This window comes from Crinia signifera, chromosome 9 (genome assembly GCF_055691185.1).
Source record: "Crinia signifera chromosome 9, ASM5569118v1, whole genome shotgun sequence".
Taxonomy (NCBI): Eukaryota; Metazoa; Chordata; class Amphibia; order Anura; family Myobatrachidae; genus Crinia; species Crinia signifera.
This window is the reverse complement of record NC_139225.1, coordinates 28,268,135-28,289,437: the sequence shown is the minus strand read 5'-3', so window position 1 is coordinate 28,289,437 and position 21,303 is coordinate 28,268,135. Positions and strand designations below refer to the sequence as shown.

General features: G+C 49.0%; 1 protein-coding gene across 1 annotated transcript; it reads left to right on the top strand.

Moving 5' to 3' along the window:
• Nucleotides 1-7,766: 7,766 nt before the first annotated feature.
• Nucleotides 7,767-20,165, top strand: CLIC3 (CLIC family member 3). The gene is made up of 5 exons (XM_083158645.1): nucleotides 7,767-7,921; nucleotides 8,414-8,539; nucleotides 9,881-9,987; nucleotides 11,968-12,143; nucleotides 19,683-20,165. Exons 1-5 carry the CDS (start codon nucleotides 7,866-7,868, stop codon nucleotides 19,845-19,847), a joined length of 630 nt encoding a protein of 209 aa, XP_083014771.1. The 5' UTR covers nucleotides 7,767-7,865; the 3' UTR covers nucleotides 19,848-20,165.
• The last annotated feature ends 1,138 nt before the right edge of the window (nucleotides 20,166-21,303 follow it).

Here is a 21,303-nt window from a genome sequence, read left to right as displayed (position 1 = left end):
TGCTAAAAGGTCGACATGACTCTAGGTCGACATGGGAAAAGGTCGACATGATTCTAGTTTGAAAGGTCATTAGTTCGACAAGGTCATTAGTTCGACATTATCTATGTCGACATTCACAAGGTCGACATGGAGTTTTTCACTGTTTTTTGAGCCAACATGTGCCGACAGGCGGTATTTCATGCCCTACCATCCACTAGGGCGTGGTGGGAGAATAAAATAGTGTGCCGAGCGTAGCGAGGCACCGTGCCCGACGCATCGCGAGCGCAGTGCACTTTAAACTGTGTCCATGTCGACTGTGTTGACATTCAGGTAAAAAAAACAGTGAAAAACCCCATGTCGACCTTGTGAATGTCGACATAGACAATGTCGAACTAATGACCTTGTCGAACTAATGACCTGTCGAACTAATGACCTTTCGACCTAGAATCATGTCGACCTTTTCACATGTCGACCTAGAGTCATGTCGACCTTTTAGCATGTCGACCTAATGGATTTGACCTAATGACTTTCGACCATAATGCAATAGACCAAATGATCCCAACCCGAAAAAAATGGGGTGCATTTAACATGGGAGCCCAGATAATACATAAGTACCGAAAAAATGTCTTAGTGGTACTGTGCTGTGCGCCAGGGGCGTGGTCATATGACACAAGGGGGAGTGGCTACATGACAAAACTTTATGCCCCCAGTGCCAGATATGCCCCCCACAGTGCTAGGTATGCCCCCAGTGCCACACATATATGTCCCACAGTGCAACACATATGCCCCCACAGTGCTAGTTATGCCCTCGGTGCCAGATATGCCCCATAATGCCACACATATGCCCCACGGTGCTAGTTATGCCCCCAGTGCCAGATATGCCCCATAATGCCACACATATGCCCCCACAGTGCAAAGTATGCCCCCAATGCCAGATTTGCCCCCACAGCGCCACACATATGCCCCCACAGTGCTAGTTATGCCCCCAGTGTCAGATATGCCCCATAATGCCACACATATGCCCCACAGGGCTAGTTATGCCCCCAGTGCCAGATATGCCCCATAATGCCACACATATGCCCCCAGTGCCAGATATTCCCCCACAATGCCACACATATGTCCCCACAGTGCAAAGTATGCCCCCAATGCCAGATATGCCCCCACAATGCCACACATATGCCCCCCATAGTGCTAGTTATGCCCCCAGTGCCAGTTATGCCTCATAATGCCAAACATATGCCCCCCACAGTGCTAGTTATGCCCCCAGTCCAGATATGCCCCCATAATGCCACACATATGCCCCCCCCACAGTGCTAGTTATGCCCCTAGTGCCAGATATGCCCCATAATGACACACATATGCCCCCAGAGTGCTAGCTATGCCCCCACAATGCCACATATGCCCCCACAGCCCACAGTCCCAGAAGCCAGCACCAGCAGCACAAGTAACTCACCCTTCTGGTGTCCGGGTCTCCTCTCCTCCCCCGCCGTCGCTGCTGCTTCTTCCGGGGACAGGGGAGCGCATCGCGCGTCTCTCCTTCCCCGGCTTCACTGTGTCCGGCCCGCCAGCCAATCATACCTCGTGAGCTGGCTCCTGATTGGCTGCCGGCCCACGAGCTATGATTGGCTGAGAGCCCAGTCACAGTGACACAGGGAGGGGAAGGAGAGATGCGCGATGCGCTCCCCTCCTCTCGGCTCCCTTCTCCTCGGCTCCAGTGGCGGCCAGGAATCAGCTGTGGCGGGGCGGCGGAAGCCATGCCCTCGCCACTTAGATATGCGCGCATGCGCATTAAACACTTTGCAGGGCATTTGTTATGGAGGTACGGGGTACCGGCACAATATGTTTTACCGGTACGCCGTACCACCCCGTACCGCCATACTTACAGCCCTGCCAGGGATGTCCAGGAACAGAGCATTTTATCTCGAAAGAGAGGGTAATTATGCTGGCCACACATCAGACCAACTTTCCTCCAACCATCCAACTAGTTGCTTGGATGGAATGAAAATATGGTACTGGATGGGAGCAAAGGATAATCAGAAATGTGCTCACAGATATAGGCGAATCTAAGGGGTGGTCCGGGGTGCACTGGACCACCAATTAGACCGCCAGCCCCCTAAACTTTAAAGAAATGACAGCCGGGTAGAGAGTGCTGCTCGGCTGTGTAGTCTAAGGGAATTGCTCGTTGCCAAGGGGGATGTCTCACGCCGCTCGTCGCACCTAATTTAAAGAAATGACAGCCGGGTAGAGAACGATGTCCGGCTGTAGTCTAAGCAGTGACATCAATATTTTCAGTTCTGGCAGCCAACCAGGAGCAGCATTGGTGGTATTGGTAGCCGCTCCTGACTGGGCACTACACAGCTGGGCAGCGCACAGCTCTCTCTGCCCGGCTGTCATTTATTTCAATTAGGTGCATCCAACAGCTGTCTCTATTCCCTCCCCCTTGGCAACAAGCTATCCCCCCCCCCCCCCAGCAATGAGCCCTGGCAATGAGCAATTCCCCTCCCCCCTTGGCAACGAGCAATTTCACTCCCCCTTGGCAACGAGCAATTTCACTCCCCCTTTGCAATGAGCATTTTACTCCCTCTTGGCAACAAACATGTATTCCCCCTTGGCAACGAGCATGAAGCCCCCTTGGCATCGAGCATGAAGCCTCCTTGACATCGAGCATGAAGCCCCTGGCATCAAGCAAGAACCCCCTAGCAATGAGCACGTAGGTAAATGGCACTTATGTGTCAAATATGTATTGGGCATTACGGTTTGTTATATAGTATGTAATGGGCATTACGGTTGTTATATAGTATGTAATGGGCATTACGGTTGTTATATAGTATGTAATGGGCATTACGGTTTGTTATATAGTATGTAATGGGCATTACGGTTGTTATATAGTATGTAATGGGCATTACGGTTTGTTATATAGTATGTAATGGGCATTACGGTTGTTATATAGTATGTAATGGGCATTACGGTTTGTTATATAGTATGTAATGGGCATTACGGTGTGTTATATAGTATGTAATGGGCATTACGGTTTGTTATATAGTATGTAATGGGCATTACGGTGTGTTATATAGTATGCAATGGGCATTACGGTTTGTTATATAGTATGCAATGGGCATTACGGTTTGTTATATAGTATGTAATGGGTATTACGGTTGTTATATAGTATGTAATGGGCATTACGGTTTGTTATATAGTATGTAATGGGCATTACGGTTTGTTATATAGTATGTAATGGGCATTACGGTTTGTTATATAGTATGTAATGGGCATTACGGTTTGTTATATAGTATGTAATGGGCATTACGGTGTGTTATATAGTATGTAATGGGCATTACGTTTTGTTATATAGTATGTAATGGGCATTACGGTGTGTTATATAGTATGTAATGGGCATTACGGTTTGTTATATAGTACGTAATGGGCATTACGGTGTGTTATATAGTATGTAATGGGCATTACGGTGTGTTATATAGTATGTAACGGGCATTACGGTGTGTGGCCTTATGTGTAATGGGTATTACGGAGTTTGCTAAAATGTGTAATGGGCATTACGGTGTGTGGTCTAAAGTGTAATACCACACCCCTTTTTGTGATGCCATGCCTCCTTCACATGAGACCACGCCCCCTATCGGAGCACGGCTTTGCTTGTGTATTTGGATTTGGGACCACTCATTACCATTATTCTAGATTCGCCTATGCTCACAAAACCCCGGAAAATGGACAAAGTCAAACAGCTTCAACTACAGTACCGTGTCTTAGCAACAGTTCTTGTCCTTTTCCAGATTTTGGGAGCAAATTTCTGAAGTAAATATTACATTTTATTACATTGTAATATTACATTTGCTCCCATCCAGTACCATATTTTTATTCCATCCAAGCAACTAGATGGATGGTTGGAGGAAAGTTGGTCCGATGTGTGGCATACCTCCCAACTGTCTCGCTAAACGCGGGAACATCCTGTTTTTTGGGGACATTCCCGCGTCCCTCCCGCGGCCGGCAGTGTCCTCATTTGCATACGTCATGCCCCCTTTTCAGACGCTCCCGCGGCGGGTGTCCCTATTCTTCAATTGAAAAAGTTGGGAGGTATGGTGTGGCCAGCATTAGGTAGGCAACCGCATACCTCTTCAGGAGGGACACCATGCTTTATTCCTGGACTTTCCTCTTAATATAGGATTACCCTTATCTGTGTTGAAACACTATCCATTAACCTGTTCAAAACAGGTATTGGCAGTCATACATTAAGAGGGAATTCCAGAAACAGAGTATTGTGTCCCTCCTGGAAACAGTCATGTTGAGAGGTATGCAACCATGGTTATATGGAAGTACTTATCCAGCTTGACAAGTTAGGTGCCTGTAAAGGGTGCAACCACTAATTACAAATAAACACACACAACGCCCCCCACCAGCACACACGCACACACGCACGGCTTTGTGGCAATGCAGCTGATGCAAGCCACGCCTCCCATTTGCAGCCACTCACGGGGGGCATATCCAGTGCTTTGTTTGCTGCAGGCCATGCCCCCAGTCTCCTCGGAATAGATGCTGTGCAGGACACAGAGGCCCACACGCAGGGTAGAGGGACAATGCCCAAAAGACAGGACTGCCCCAGGAAAATTGGTTTATTGGACTCCAGAAACCGATGAGCGCTTATCATTTAATTGTGTAGAACCAAAAGGCCAAGTGAAATCGAGAGTCTGGCTGCTGAGGCTCCGGGCACGTTCTGCCCATACAGTAAATGATGCTGAATGAGCCCCAGCATCAAAGGAATACAGCGATGCACTCAGGACAATGTAACCTACGTGAATCCAATATATACCTGGCACAACGAGTTCTAGGCTGGTGCAGGGGCAAGGTGTGGCAAGATCAATTAAAGATGACGCCTCTAATTATATGAGTCATCTGAGAAACTCTCTGCGGTATATAGCGAGGCTGGGTTTCGCCTGTCCTCGACGTGGCATCCAGAATGGAACTGGGCTGGTTTCTGTTCCTGATCATACATTAATGAAAGGCATGTGGGCACATATCTCCAAGCTGAGGCCCCTTTACCTCCGCACCTCGGACACGGGATAATGACGGGTTGCTGACATAACGACCTGGGTCGAGTTGTGGTGTGAAAGCACCAAACCTTATTGTAACCTGGGTCGAGCAACCCGGCAATTCAACCCAGGTTATAAGAAGAGTTAAACCCGGGTCGCCTCTGTATAATGGGCGATGCGAGATTAATATGAATCTATTAGTTTTGTCTATCATTTCCTAGGATTCAATAGAGAAATGATTGACAGAATCTGATTGGTTGCTATGGGCAACATCACCTCTTTTTACACGTCTAATTTACCCCTGCAGGTCCGAGTGGCGGTTGGGGGGCAGCGGGAGCCGGTAGGATATTAAAAAAAAAAAAAAAAACATTCAAAAGAATGGGCGGCTGTTGATTGGCTGAGAGAGCTCTCTCAGCCAATCAGCGGCCGCCCAAATATTTAGGGTTTTTTTAATGTAAAAAATGGCACATTAAGTTCCAAATCGCACGAGAGCCTCCCAGGAAGCTGACGGGCGGCTCACAGGGGAATTGGATGCAACTTGTCCTCTCTGCACATGTTACATCTGCCCCACCTGCAGCGCAGCATGGTTTTGTCTAACAGGCCTGAATAGGCCCCCTGTGTGAATAATAAGCACCATTGTCAGTCACTGATTATCTGCTTGATCTCTATCTGGTATCTGGCCTCATAGACACATATCCCATTGTGTTCCCCACTTATTACAGAGGCAGATGCTGCGGTGAGAGGAATCGCTGCAGACACTCACAAGTCTGGTTCTACTAGTAAATCCAGCAGGTGTCCCATCAGTATTATTATTAGTCTGAGTGGGGAGACCACCACCCATGGGTGGGACTGAGGTGTGTAACCGCACATAGTAGCACAGGGAAGAGATTCAGGTGCAGGGGTCATAGTTGTACAAGGTGCGCAGCCCTAGGGATGCCTGCCATTCCTCTACTCTGTCTCAGTCACTGCATTCCTATGGCTGGAGAATGCACTGAAACTCTGACACTTTAGTCAGCAACGTACAAATCTGTCTCCCCAGCAATAAGTTACATAATCATCGTATTGGGTGTAATCAATTCACTGGTATCACATCCAGGGGCTAATTCAGCAAGGATCGCTAATGTGAGAGTTCACAGCATACTGCGAGGAGAAAGTAATTGCAGCTGAATTAGCCCCCCCCCTCCAAGTGCAAGAAGAATACATGGTCAACACTCACAGGGAGTACTAACTATAACCAACACTGGGAGTACTACGTACACGGTCATCTTCCCAAGCACAGGGAGTACTCCATATACTGTCACCTCACCAAGCACCGGGAGCACTCCATATACTGTCACCTCACCAAGCACCGGGAGTACTCCGTACACTGTCACCTCACCTAGCACCGGGAGTAGTTCATATACTGTCACCTCACCAAGCACGGGAGCACTCCATATACTGTCACCTCACCAAGCACCGGGAGTACTTCATATACTGTCACCTCACCAGGCATGGGAGTACTTCATATACTGTCACCTCACCAAGCACGGGAGTACTCCATATACTGTCACCTCACCGAGCACCGGGAGTACTCCATATCCTGTCACCTCACCAAGCATCGGGGGTACTCTGTATACTGTCACCTCACCAAGCACCGAGAGTACTCCGTACACTGTCACCTCACCAAACACCGGGGGGTACTCCATATACTGTCACCTCACCAAGCACCGGGAGCACTCCGTATACTGTCACCTCACCAAGCACCGGGAGTACTCCATATACTGTCACCTCACCAAGCACGGGAGTACTCCATATACTGTCACCTCACCAAGCATCGGGAGTACTTCGTACACTGTCACCTCACCATACACCGGGGGTACTCCATATACTGTCACCTCACCAAGCACCAGGAGTACTCCATATACTGTCACCTCACCAAGCACGGGAGTACTCCATATACTATCACCTCACCGAGCACCGGGAGTACTCCATATCCTGTCACCTCACCAAGCATCGGGGGTACTCCGTATACTGTCACCTCACCAATCACCGGGAGTACTCCGTATACTGTCACCTTACCAAGCACCGGTAGTACTCCCTATACTGTCACCATTCCAAGCACAGGGAGTACTACATATACTGTCACCTCACTAGGCACCAGGAGTACTCCATATACTGTCACCTCACCAAGCACCGGGAGTACTCCGTATACTGTCACCACACCAACACCGGAAGTACTCCATATACTGTCACCTCACCAAGCACCGGGAGTACTTCATATCCTGTCACCTCACCAAGCACCGGGAGTACTCCGTATACTGTCAACACCCCAAGCACAGGGAGTACTACATATACTGTCACCTCACTAAGCACCGGGAGTACTCCATATACTGTCACCTCACCAAGCACCGGGAGTACTCCGTATACTATCACCTCACCAATCACCGGGAGCACTCCATATACTGTCACCTCACCAAGCACCGGGAGTACTCCGTATACTGTCACCTCACCAAGCACCGTGAGTACTCCGTATACTGTCACCTCACCAATCACCGGGAGCACTCCATATACTGTCACCTCACCAAGCACCGGGAGCACTCCATATACTGTCACCTCACCAAGCACCGGAAGCACTCCATATACTGTCACCTCACCCAGCACCAGGAGACTATTTGTCTTTTATTGCTCTATAAAGGAGTCCTCTCCTAAATATAGATGTACACTCACGTATATATACACCTCCCACAATTGGGTGCATGCCACAGGGAATTTCTGCCTTTCTGTTAATGTCCTGTCTCCTTTTTCTCCTTCTAGTCCAGCGATGACGGGGAAAAAGTTGGTGCAAATCCGTTCTCTCAGCGACTATTCATGCTATTAGTAGCTAAGGGCTGCGACATGACGCTCAACACTGTGGACACAAAGAGGTGAGTAGTGCAAGCAGATGCTCTGTCGCCACATTCAAGCAAAACCACCCATCTTGAAATGTGGCTTCAGTATTGTCTTTCAAACACATGACAGTTAGCAGCTGATTGGCTGGAGCACCGTCTATCATACGCAGTGCGTTTTAAATAGCTAAAACTTAAATAGTCCCTTATTTGGCTTATGCTTAGTGACGGCGATGGGATTATCAGCGGCTGGCGGAACTTGCAGCCATGACAGTGGTGCAACTGCCCCAACATAACGCAATGATAGGGATGAATGTTAAGATTTGTTATTAGGTGTTTGCAGTCCCTGCAGGTCAGAGGTTCTGTGTTTCATTGAAGCTCATAGAACTATAATATCATTCATACAGATAGTGGTAGATGTTCAAATTAGTTCAGTAATACCATTCAGGTGCATGCAAGGGAGGGGTTAATACTGAGTAAGTAACAAGACATTGGTTCCCCCAGCTATCATTCACCATATTCTCTCCTCAGAGCCGCAGAATACCTGAAAGACCTCGCCCCAGGAACTCAACTCCCATTCCTCGTCTACAACAATGAGGTCAAAACAGACGTGAACAAGATAGAGGAGTTTCTGGAGGAGACCTTAAAACCCCCGCGGTGAGAAAAAAAGTGACGTGATGATGTGCCAACTCAGAAGGGCCAACCCACCCGCCAGGAATTGCTAAGTTGGCACCACTGCATTGCCGAAATAACCGTTAGCAAATCGCATAGAACTGAGATCCCTGCCCCAATAAATTATTTCTGCAGGATTATAAACTCAAAAACTGGGCGTTAGCAGTGCAGGCGGCTCCAAGCCGATTAGAGGTGTAGTGGGGTGTGGACAAATGTTCCTCTTATTTTGATTCAGAAAAATGCATTTAACTGAGGATAAATTCCAGGTCAAATTTATTTTTTTGATTAGCGTATAAGTTATCTATATTTTAGTAGCGGAAGGATGACTTATGAGCGACGTATGTCTAGGATGCCGTTGCCTGAGCAATATTGGCCTTGCAATTGGTTGCTTAGTTTCGCTGCGCAGTCCATGCCCCCGTTTCTGGAAACGCCGGCCGCCACCACACAGTCCCTCCTTGTGATTGGCTGGCAGAGGCGATTGCAGTTTTGAAATGTGATTGCAATGTGGGTTGCTGGGACGGGTCCTGCGCTTGTGTAGTTGCCCCACCGTCGGGAACTTTGCTGCGGATTGCAGAAGGTGATCCCAGCTGAATTAGGCCATTATCCAGACTATACAAAATAAATACATCTATACATATATAAAAGGCTAACTTGACGGACCAAAGTACTCTGGTGCTAATAGATGTCATAAGAGAAAGTGAAAGCAATTTTTGCAGGGACACTGATCTGTTTCCAACTTGCTGGATATGGAGAGAGGGAGCTGTGAAGACAGAGATTGGCGGTAGGAGTAGATAGGGACTGGGGGTGGGGCGGAAAGTTTGTGGGCTAAAAACGGTCACAGCTCAAAGTGAAAGTAAAAACTGGCACAGCTCAAAGTGAAAGTACATCGCAGAAGCTGTCATTTTGACGTTCTTTTAACTAGTTTAATCAACAATAGCCCTTTCACACCGCACCTATAACCCGGGTTATTGCCGGGGGGAAGTGCAGTGTGAAAGTACCAAACAAATTAACCCGGGTCTACCAACCAGGCAATTCAAAACGGGTAAGAAGGGTTAAACCCAGCAACAAAGGTTCAGTACTAAAGGATGGGACCTGGGTCAGGCCGGTGTCTGACGGTGTCCGATGTTCAATAAGATACCAGCAGACATTTTACAGGAAGGAGCTGGGGTTCTAATCCACAGTCATTTGGGCAACCCCAACGGTCAACCTGCATTAGGTCGACAGGTTCAAAAGGTCAACAGGTGTAAGAGGTCGATTGTTGGGGGGGGGTTGTTCCTGTTGCCGATCACTGATACTAGATAAATGTCCTAATCCTTACGTTCCCAGGTACCCGAGCATGTCAACAAAATACAAGGAATCCAACACAGCTGGCAATGACGTCTTCCATAAATTCTCTACATACATCAAGAACCAGTCACCGGATCATGACGACAGTAAGAACACACGGAAACAGCTTCGCTTCATGGCATGGACTACACAATTTGTGGCCACTTAAGGTCCATACACACTGGGTGATTTTGCCCAGTGTGTATGGACAACAATGATGGGGAAAATCGCCAGGCTGAAAATGCAGTGCATACACACCAAGCTATTTTCGCTCTTCTGAGCGATTTTCCCGGTGGTGGGCGGCAGGACGCTATGGAAAGCCGTCCACCACGTCGCTCATCTGTTGGTAATACCAGCAGATGAGCGGCCGCGCCATCGATGATGCGGGAGCGCGCATCAGCCCTCACCGCTCATCCCTGTCCCGTTCACACTGGGCAGCTTAAATGAGAGACTGAGCGGCTTTCAGCTGAAAATCGCCCAGTGTGCACGGGTCTCTACCGCATAAGTAAAATGACCAAGTTCTCCGTTTGAGCCTAGTTTAATACGGCAGTGAGAAAGTTACTTAAGTTTCTAAGATACTTGTGTATTATCACGGCGCCCACGATTTCCATCGTAGGGCATTGTACAACCAAAAAATCGGTCGCATCGCATGCGTTCATATCGCATGCGATGCGACGCAACGCGATTGGACTCGATTCTTAATTGTACAGGCACCCTGATGCCTGATTCCTATGTTAAATGCCCCCCAGACCCGATTTTTCATTGTACACCCACCCTGATGGGTAATGAGTATGTTAAATGCCCCCCCCCCCCATTGTTAACGCCACCCCACTATCAACCCGAAGCGTGGCGACCTTTTTATACCCCCACTATCCACGTCGGCGTGGAGATAATTTTATATAGTGTGGCGAGCGCAGCGAGCCACCGAGCCCGAAGCATGGCGAGCCCCGCGGATTACTTCACATATATTCTGCGTCCGCTCACCACGCTTCGGGCTCGGTGGCTCGCTGCGCTCACCACACTATATAAAATCAACTCCACGCTGACGTGGATAGTGGGAGTATAAAAAGGTTGGAGGATGCGTACCGCTCGCCAAGCTTCATGTTGGCGTTGATAGTGGGGTGGCGTTAGCAATGGGGGGCATTTAACATACTCATTACCCATCAGGGTGGGTATACAATTAAAAATCGGGTCTGGGGGGGCATTTCACATGGGAATAAGCCCAAATCGGGCATGATCGCGTCGCATCGCATGCCATTATAATGGCATGTGATGCGACGCAATATAAAAATTGTATACTCAGCCCGGGAAAAGGCTCAAATCGGGTCCCATCGCATACCTTAATTAGTGGTATGCGATGCGATGGGCGCCGTGATAATACACAAGTACCGTTTCTAAAAATGAAAAAAGGTGATGTCACCTATAGCAACCAATGAGATTCTGTCCATCATTTCTCTATGCATCCTAGAAAACGATAGATAGAATCTGATTCAGAATAGGATCATTGGGTCGACCTAAAGATGGTCGACACCATTAGGTCGACATACTGAAAGGTTGACGTGGCACAAGGTCAACATGTGGTTAGGTCGACACAAGCATTAGGTTGACATGGTCTAGGTCAACAGTCAAAAGGTCAACATGGTGTTTTTCGCTGTTTATGACCTGAATGTCGACACAGTCGACATATACACAGTTTTAAGTGCACCGCGTCCCCTCGCATGGCTCGCTGCACTTGGCACACTAATTTATTCTTCCACCACGCCCTAGTGGATGGTAGGGCATGAAATACCACCTGTTGGCACATGTTGGCTCAAAGACAGTGAAAAACCCCATGTCGACCTTTTGACTGTCGACCTAGACCATGTCGACCTAATGCTTGTGTCGTCGTAACCAACTGTCGACCTTGTGCCATGTTGACCTAGACACCTCTCGACCTTCCAGTATGTCGACCTAGTGGTGTCGACCTAATGACTGTTGACCATCTTTAGGTCATCCAACTGACCGTATCCCTCTGATTCGTTGCTATTGGCAACATCACCTCTCCAGCAGAAATACCCAGCACCTGACGGACCCCATTCTATTTCCAGATCTAGAAAAGAGTTTCCTGAGATCCCTGCTAATGCTGGACCGTTACCTGAAGGATCCCCTACCCCACGAGCTGGCGAAGAACCCCAGAATGACCGTGTCGCAAAGAAAATTCCTGGACGGAGATCACCTGACTCTGCCTGACTGTAACCTCCTGCCCAAACTGTACATCATCAACGTGAGTGACCAATAGGCAGCCTCTCTGCTGTACGGTCATTGTAAGAAACAGGAGTCCAAATTACTGCTCAGTTACTAATTGTCCTGGTTTCTAGACTGCTTTCATTTGGGTGTAGATCTCAGATCTGATCGCAGTACAAACTTGTTCTCAAAATGGGCAAAACCATGTGCACTGCAGGTGGGGCAGATGTAACATGTGCAGAGAGCGTTAGATTTGGGTGGGGTGTGTTGAAACTAAAATCTGAATTGCAGTGTAAAAATAATGCAGCAAGTATTTACCCTGCACAGAAACAAAATAACTCATCTAACTCTCTCTGCACGTTACATCTGCCCCACCTGCAGTGCACATGGTTTTGCCCATTTTGAGAACAAATTTGTACTGTGATCAGATCTGAATAAGGGCCATAGTTTTCCGTGCAGTGCTTTTCAGTCAAGTTTATATATGAGCTGGCCCATTCTCCTTATTGCCACTCCATCAAGCTGCTCTTGGAGACCATGCACAGAGCACATAAGAGCTGTACTGTAATGCTGCAGACCGTTGCACGATTATGTAACAACGTAGCTGCAAAGCACATACAAAGCCAGTTGGGTATAGCAAAATATATTGAAACATGTAAAAACCAACACAGTTAAAGTTTACAAAGGACAGGAAAGTCCATTGGAATTCGACTTACCTTGAAACTGTGGGGTAGATGTATGAAGCAAAGAGAGAAGTGATAAATTGCCTGCCACTTTATCATCTGAGATCAGCTCCTAACTGTCCCTTTTTAAACACAGCCTGTAACTTAACATTCAGGAGCTGATTGGCCGGTGATACCAGGTACTATATCACTTTTCCTCCCTTATCACTGCTTCATTCATCTGCATACCTCCCAACTTTGGAGGTGTCGGATGCGGGACTCTGCTGCTGTGCGCCGCAAATTTCGGAGGTGTGGCCTAATTTGGGGGCGTGGCCTATACACGCGGCTCTCCCTCGAGGCCACGCCCCCATTTTGCCACTATGGGGGCATGACCCAGAGGCTCTGTAAACCTCTAGCCATGCCCCCAGCCCCCTGGCTACAGGAATAGACGCTGTGCGCATGCGCACAGCGTTTATTCCGCGCTGCTTAGCAGCCGACAGGGGGGACTCCCAACAGCCCCCCCTCACCGCGGGACACTGCCGGCCGCGGGAGGGACAGCGGGACAGGCCCTGATAATCGGGACTGTCCCGCTGAAATCGGGACTGTTGGGAGGTATGCATCTACCCCAGTGTAATGTAAATTGTGGGAAAAGTGCACAAACAATGGGCTTTAAATAGAGTTGGCATATATGTCTGTTTTCATATGTGTATATATAATTTGACCCAAAGGCTCCCTCTTGTGGCATGACCGGGCTACTGCAGGCAGACTAATTGTATTTATTAAAAGTATCAAGTGATTCCTATTTCTACCCACTTACACTGCATTCTTAGGTCAGTATTCAATGAAAATTTTGACGACGTGCAGCGAATCCTGTTTAGGATTCGCTGCACATTCGCCACTGCCCGCCGCGTTCCGGAGCCTCGCTGGCTCCAGTATTCAAAGAGTCAGGGGCTCACTGCCCCTGAACGGCGAATTTGAGCTCCTGCGGCGGACGCCGCAAGGAGCCTGAGGACGGTGGCAGGCAGGGAGATAGAAGTCTCCCTGCCTGCCCCAGAACGTTTGTGGGGGGGAGGTGGGCTCCCCGGGACCCAGGCAGCACAAGCTGCCCCCCCCTATAGCCAGCAGGGGAGCAGGTATTCACTGCACCCGATCGTGCATATGTAATGATCGGATGCAGTGAATATATGAATATCTAATGAGCAGCTCGGCTCCCGGCCCCCTGCTGGCAGCTCTTTGAGGTATTCAATGCCTCTGATTCTCCATATTTTCTGGGGAATCAGGCAATTCCCCGGGTTAACAGGGAATTTTCTCACAGGAAAAACAATTCGCCCTATTCAATGGACACAATTCTCTGCAAATGAAGAGCGAATGTCTGGCGATTCTCTGTTTGTGATTCTCCGCGATTCGCCAGTGGTTTTCAATGGGGTTTGTAGTGGAATTCGCCGTGAGTGTATTCAATGCTGAAGTGGAGAACTGCTTTCTCCAGTGATTTTCCCCCAGATTCTCCATTTTACATTCGTCATCTTTTTCTGGAGAACTGGAATGTGATCTTTGAAAACAAAGCGTTTTTTATTTTGGTGTCAAAAAATCAGATTTTTTTTTCTGTGAAGGGGCATGCTATTTTTATTCATGTGCTTGCAGCACATGAATATATTTACATTTTTTTTTTAAACCATATATATATCTTTTTTTACACATTCACCAGCAGGGGGCCGAGCCGGGAGCCGCTCATTAATATTCATATATTCACTGCACACTGATCCTGATCATTACACATGCACGATCGGGACCAGTGTGTAGCGGCTCCCTAACACAGCCCCCTGCCAGCTCTGGGGGGCTCTCCCTGTGTCCCCCACAGCCCTCCTTCACCCCCACAGTGTCCGGCGCAGGCAGGGAGGCTTCCATCTCCCTGCCTGCAGCCGTCCCCCAGCTCCCCGGCGGCATTCGCCGCCCGCCCTCCGTCCTGTCACATTCGCCGCCCGCCGTCCTATTTGCTATGCTGTGCCACCTGGCTCCGGGGAGCTTTCCCCCGCTGTGGAGCAGAGCCAGGAGGTGAGCGCTAAACAAGGGCGGGAGGGAGTTCAGCGCTGTGCATACTCCCACCCTGCCTATCACCGCCCGCCCTCCGCCCTGTCGTTCGCCGCCCGGTCTCCTGATTCCCACCCAATTCGCTCGTAGGGACGGAGAGCCCCTGGCGAGCAGTGGTGTAGCTTGGTTCCACGGTGCCCGGAGCAAGGGCATGTTTCGCGCTCCCCCCCCCCCATCGTCATGGCACCGCATCCCTGCCTCCGGCGTCCCAAACCGGTGCATGCGCAGTGAGAGCGCTCGCCAGGTTTTAACTGTACCCACAGACTTGCACGGGGTTAACACTACGCTGAAAAATAGAATAAAACTGCTCAATAAATAAAATCCCCCCTCTACTAGTAATAGGCACAGAAGGGGTTAAGGATTAGACCTGCCTGTGTTCCTCTGGGTACCCTTGGAGATAGGGCCACACTGGCCAACTCACGTGTCCTGGGCTGGTGTATGGGGTGGTCTGGTTCCAGACCTTCCTATTCTGTGCCACCGGATGCTGGGGGCCAGCACTGGTCGCTGCCTGATTTGGGGTGCTGCTGTGGGGGGTCAGTTGCTGTGGCCAGGTAGGTGCTGGCTCCCTGCCGCTCTGGCTGTTGCCCAGGTGACACTGGGTACTGCGGCCAGGTGCCTGGTACATAGGCTGGGTGTGAGGCCTGGGCTCCACCAGGACTTGCGGCCACCAGGACTTGCAGAACAAGGAGGCCACATTGGTCGTGAAGAGGAGAAGTGCCTGGTCCCTCGAGAGGAAGAGGAAGCCCGGGCCCGGGGTCGGGGGTCAGTGCGACGAGGAGGAGAGTGAAGCTGCATGGCGAGGGGCGACAGCAGTGCCCGATACCCGGCAGCCAGGTGCCGTGGACTGGTGCGGTGATGCGGCTGCCGGGTATGGGGCGCTGCTGTCGGCTGCCGGGGACTGGAGCTGTCAATCTCCGCTCCGTCCTCTCTCTGCTCTGCTTCCACGTGCTGCTGGCCACGCTGCTGCTCTTCCTCCTCCTGCCCCTCGCCACGCAGCTTCACTCTCCTCCTCCTCGATGCGCTGACCCCCGACCCCGGGCTTCCTCTTCCTCTCCAGGGACCAGGCACATCTCTCCACGGCTAATGTGGGCTCCTTGTTCGGCCCCCCTACACAGGCACAATGGGGATCCACGGCACAGAGGGGAGCGGGCGAGCAGGGCGGGGGAGCCGGCGGCAGAGCTCCAGCGCCAGGTGACATGTCGGCGCCCGGAGCTGGTGCTCCGCCGGCTGGACCCTAGCTACGCCTCTGCTGGCGAGTTGAATAGGGTGGACAGGAGGCTGGCCAGTGAATCTCCCTACAGGGAGAATTGGGGGGAATGTGCAGAGAATCCTACACAGGATTCGCTGCCTCCCCCCCACCCCGCCCGTGAAAGTATTGAATACCTGCCTCTGTGTAAAAATATATATAAATATATATATTGTTTAAAAAATAATAATAATAATTTTAAATATATTAATGTGCTGCAAGCACATGAATAAAAATAGCATGCCCCTTCACAGAAAAAAAAATCTGATTTTTTGACACCAAAATAAAAATTATAAATGCTTTATTTTCAAAGATCACATTCCAGTTCATCAAAAAAAGATGAGGAATGTAAAATGGAGAATCCGGGGGAAAATCACTGGAAAAAGCAGTTCTACACTTCAGCATTGAATACACTCTCGGCTAATTCCACTAAAAACCCCATTGAAAACCACTGGCGAATCGCGGAGAATCACAAACAGAGAATCGCCAGATATTCGCTCTTCATTTGCAGAGAATTGTGTCCATTGAATAGGGCGAAATGTTTTTCTTGTGAGAAAATTCCCTGTAAACCCGGGGAATTGACTGATTCCCCAGAAATTATGGCGAATCAGAGGCATTGAATACTGGCCTTATAATGACATAAAAAAGGCAAATGCACAAGTATAATATCCCTCTAACGCGTCCTTAGCTGCTCATGTCCTGTAAAGCCAAGTAGTACTATATAAAATTGGCTGATAAAATAGTTATATGTGTGAAATACTTATAAATTGAACAAAAATAGAGATTTATCTAGAACCATAGAAGAAGGGAGAGGTGGAGAAGTTGTCCACAGCAACAGCTTCTAGCCAGCATCTATCTTGTACACTTTATAAAATGACTTGTAGATATTGATTGGTTGCTATTGGCAACTCCTCTACTCTTTACACTGCTTGACACATCTCCAAGCTTTAACCAGGCTTGGACCCAGGACAATGAGCATGTACTGAAGCTGGTAGTTTGCTTGGAGATTAAGGACCTTATTCTGATCCGTGCGCTCGCATGCGAATTGGCATGTGACCATGGACCAATGAAATGCGCATTTCTGCACATGTGGCCGGTGGAAGCGGCAGGCAGGGGAACTTGCCCATGGGAACGTTCAGCATTTCAAGGGAATTCTTATGAAAACGCTGGAAATTCCCATGGAGATCGCCCGATGGTCGTGTGCCTTCCACATCTTTCGATGGGCGCCAACCATCGAATGATGTGGGTGTTCCCCAAACATCCATTTGCAACCAGGCCGCCATTCATAACGTGGGGTTTGGTGGAGGAATGAACCAGAATAACCCCCTCTGTGTCTCTGCTGGGGTGTGGTGTGTAGGGGGGACGTTTGCGTAAAAATGTATAAATAAATCCTAGGCAGAAATGAACTTTTCATTCATTAACTCAATCTCCAACACAGCAAACAATCGGCCGCTACCAGCAAATTGGCTTAGGACCTGGGGCGGGATGTTCCAATATCCACCGCCCCTTTTTGCCTCCACATCGCCAGCTACCGCATTCATACTAATCACATCTGCTGTAACATATGCGATTAATACACAAAGGACGGCACTTGCTGTAAGATCCGTCCTCCGTGATGCCTCGCTGTCCCTGGACTTTCAGGTCTGAGACCCGGAAGTCCCTCTGCGCATGCACAGGAGTATTGGTGCCGGCTGCTGGGAATGCTGGGAGGGATCCCTCACACAGCGCTGCAGATAAAAGCTCATAGGCTGCAGGGTTTGGAGGGGCAGAGGGCCAGATTCTCTAAGCTTCAAAAGTGATAAAATAGAGAGTGATAAACAGCCAGCCAATCAGCTCCTGTCTGACAATTTTCAAATACAGTCTGTCACATGGCAGGCAGGAGCTGATTGGCTGGCTGTTTATCACTCTCCATTTTATCACTTTTGAAGCTTAGAGAATCTGGCCCAGGGGGAGAATACTTACCTGACCCCTGTCGGGATTCCTAACTTGATATCCGGACTGATCATAGACTGACTCATCATAGACAGTCATATAGTCAACCACTATTGGTCGACAGTCAAAAGGCCGGTCAAAATGTCAACATGAAAAAGGTTGACACTTTTTTTTACTAAATTTTCAGTGTACATGTGCCGACAGGCGGCATTTCATGCCCTACCATCCACTAGGGCGTGGAGGGAGAATAAAAATAGTGTGCCGAGCGTAGAAAGCCATGTGAGGGGACGTGGTGCACTTAGACCAGGCATTCCCAACCACAGTCCTCAAGGCACACCAACAGTGCAGGGTTTAGTGATATCCAGGCTTCACCACAGATGGTTTAATCAGAATTCTCAGATACTAATTAAGTCACCTGTGCTCAAGCCTGGACATCTACAAAACCTGCACTGTTGGTGTGCCTTGAGGACCGTGGTTGGGAATCCCTGACTTAGACAGTGTCCATGTCGACATAGACACCCTAAAAACTTTAAAAACCTCATGTCGACATTTTGGATGTGGACCTTTTGACCATATCAACCTTTTTCATGTCGACCTTTAGATTCTGTGACTGTTGACCATTAGTGGTCGACCATATGACTGTCTATCATAAGTCAGTCATGTTTTATACCGTAACCGGATGACTGGCGGTCATGCAGGCATTGCTATTCTGACCGCTGGTCATCCGTATGTATCCCGCAGGCTGTTGCAAGTAGAATAAAACATTAAGTGTGAGACCAGAGGCCCATCTCCTGCACTGCAGAACAGAAGAGAGGTAGAAGCAGCACAACGTGCGATGTGAGGAACCACGTCATGCCCTTGCCCATTACCTGTCCCCCTACTGCTACAATATACAATTATCCCACTTCTGGTACCATAAACTCCCATTATAGGCTGCACTACGGTACGTCCTATTCAGGCTAAAGCTGGGTACACATATGTACAATCGTCGGGCCGTTCTTCCGTTCTGCGGACGAACGGCCGTTCGATTGTATATATGTGTACGCAGTCCCGATCCCTTCGTTGCGATCGATAAACGGCCAAAAACGCTCTTGGCCGTCCACGGTCGGTCGGTCGAAGGTTCTTTGCTGCTTAATATTCTTACGACAGGACGGCTCCATATCGAAAGAAAAGTGACATGTGTACGCACGTTCGATCGATATGCAGCCCGTTCCTGCGATCATTCCTCCCAAAAGCAGCACGCCCATGTGGGTGTTGACTAGCTGCGTCATCCCTCCATCAGCGCAGCATGTAAACAACAGGAAGTCTTCTCCCCCGTACTTTCCGCGCCATGCTGTTAAAGAATATTCGTTGTGTGTGCATTCCTTTTGAAATAAATAATCGTTGTGTGTGCATTCCTGACAGATATAGTTATATAGTATATAGCCAGATCGGGAGAGTGTGTACGGTGGTACAATCTTTTTCTTGCGATTGTTTGGACGGGAGTACATCGGACGTCGCAAGTAAAATTGTACATATGTGTACGCGCAGATCGGTCGTATGTTTTGGACGGTCGAACGTGTATTCGGTCGATCGAACGGTCGCAAGAAAAATGAAATTGTACATATGTGTACCCAGCTTAACCCCTGACTCTGCCGTCTCCTCTCTCCTGCAGACCGTGTGCAAGCACTACCGGAACTTTGATATCCCAGAGGAGCTACAGGGGTTATCCCGCTACCTGTGCAACGCCGGCGAGGTGAAAGCCTTCGTGTACACCTGTCCCGAGACAAAGGAGATCATCGAATTCTATCGCGGAGTGGTTAAGCCAATGAAGAAGTGAGGAGGGAGTGTCAACGCAGAACACACTGAACTTTTTCACTGTTGCGGGTGACCGCGGGCACCACGCGAGGCCTCTGCCACCCATCCACAGACCGCCCTCCGCTCCAGTGCACTAAATGCTGATACCAACTACAGCTCCCAATGTGTGGTGCACAGAAAACACACACACATAAAGACTTGGTCTCCGCTAGTTACAGACTGAAAGCTTCACCTGGGCATCCAATCCAGTGTGCCAGGCTCCCGCGTCTGTGCCCATCCAGAAACCACACAATGTACTTATATTTATTTTATTGAGATATGATAAATAATGATGTGTACAATATGCTAATTAAATAGCATCTCTTATAAACAGATCAGTGTGCTGCTTTGGGGGGGGGGGGGGCAAAGAGATGCCGGAACAAGATGTAATAGCAAAATGTGCTGCACCACCTGGGAATAGAATGGTATTAGACCAGGGGTCGCCAACTCCAGTCCTCGAGAGCTACCAACGGTTAACATTTTGCAGGTCTCCTCACAGATTCAGAAGTGAAGTAATTAGCTCCAGCTGTGGATCATTTATGTGTCAGTCAGTAATGAGTGCACCTGTGCCCCAGCTGGGTGATCTAGAAAACGTGAACCGTTGGAAGCTCTCGAGGACTGGAGTTGGCTACCACTGTATTAGACTATTCATTTGGCCCATCTAATTCAATTGTGTGTAATATGGAAGGAAGGATGGTCAAGGTGGGGAAGGAAGGGCAAGTGAAGTGGTTGATAGGGCATGGGGGGGAAGGAAGGGCATGTGGCGTCACTGGCGAGGGGGGGGGGGGGTCAAGATGGGGAGGGAACAAAGGTGAAGGGGAGGTGGAAGGCAAGTGGGGGACAAAAGGTCATGGGGCAGGAGAGGGCAAGTGGGGGAACTAAGGGCAAGATGGGAAGAAAGCGCAAAGAAGGGCTTTCCAATAAATTCCTTCAGCAAGTTTTTTTTCCCCTGTAAAGATAGGTTGCTACTGGATACAGCAACTTTTCCCTATATGCCGTAATTCATAAATATAGGGATTTTGTTTCAATTTAGGTCTTTTCAATAAGGGATTCGGATGAGAGGTAGAAAAGGTCAACATGACAATGGCCGATACGTGTCAGCCTACCCTATGATAACCATTTGGGGGTTGACCCAGTGAGCGGCAACCTGATTGAAGTCAATCCAATGATCCACATCCAGCTACACCCACCCCAGCACCAGGCACATATTTAAAAAATATTTAACATTTAAAAAATTTTAAAAAATCAATTTAAAAAAATCAAGCACTTCACTGCCAAGGACAGCCCTGGCTAAAGCGCTTGATTTGTTTGAACCCCCGCAAAACTATTTTTTTAAGACTTAGGGGAAAGTTATAAACCTGGGGTAGCCAACCCTAGTCCTCGAGAGCTACCAACAGTGCATGTTTTGCAGGTCTCCTCACAGAATCACAAGTGAGCTA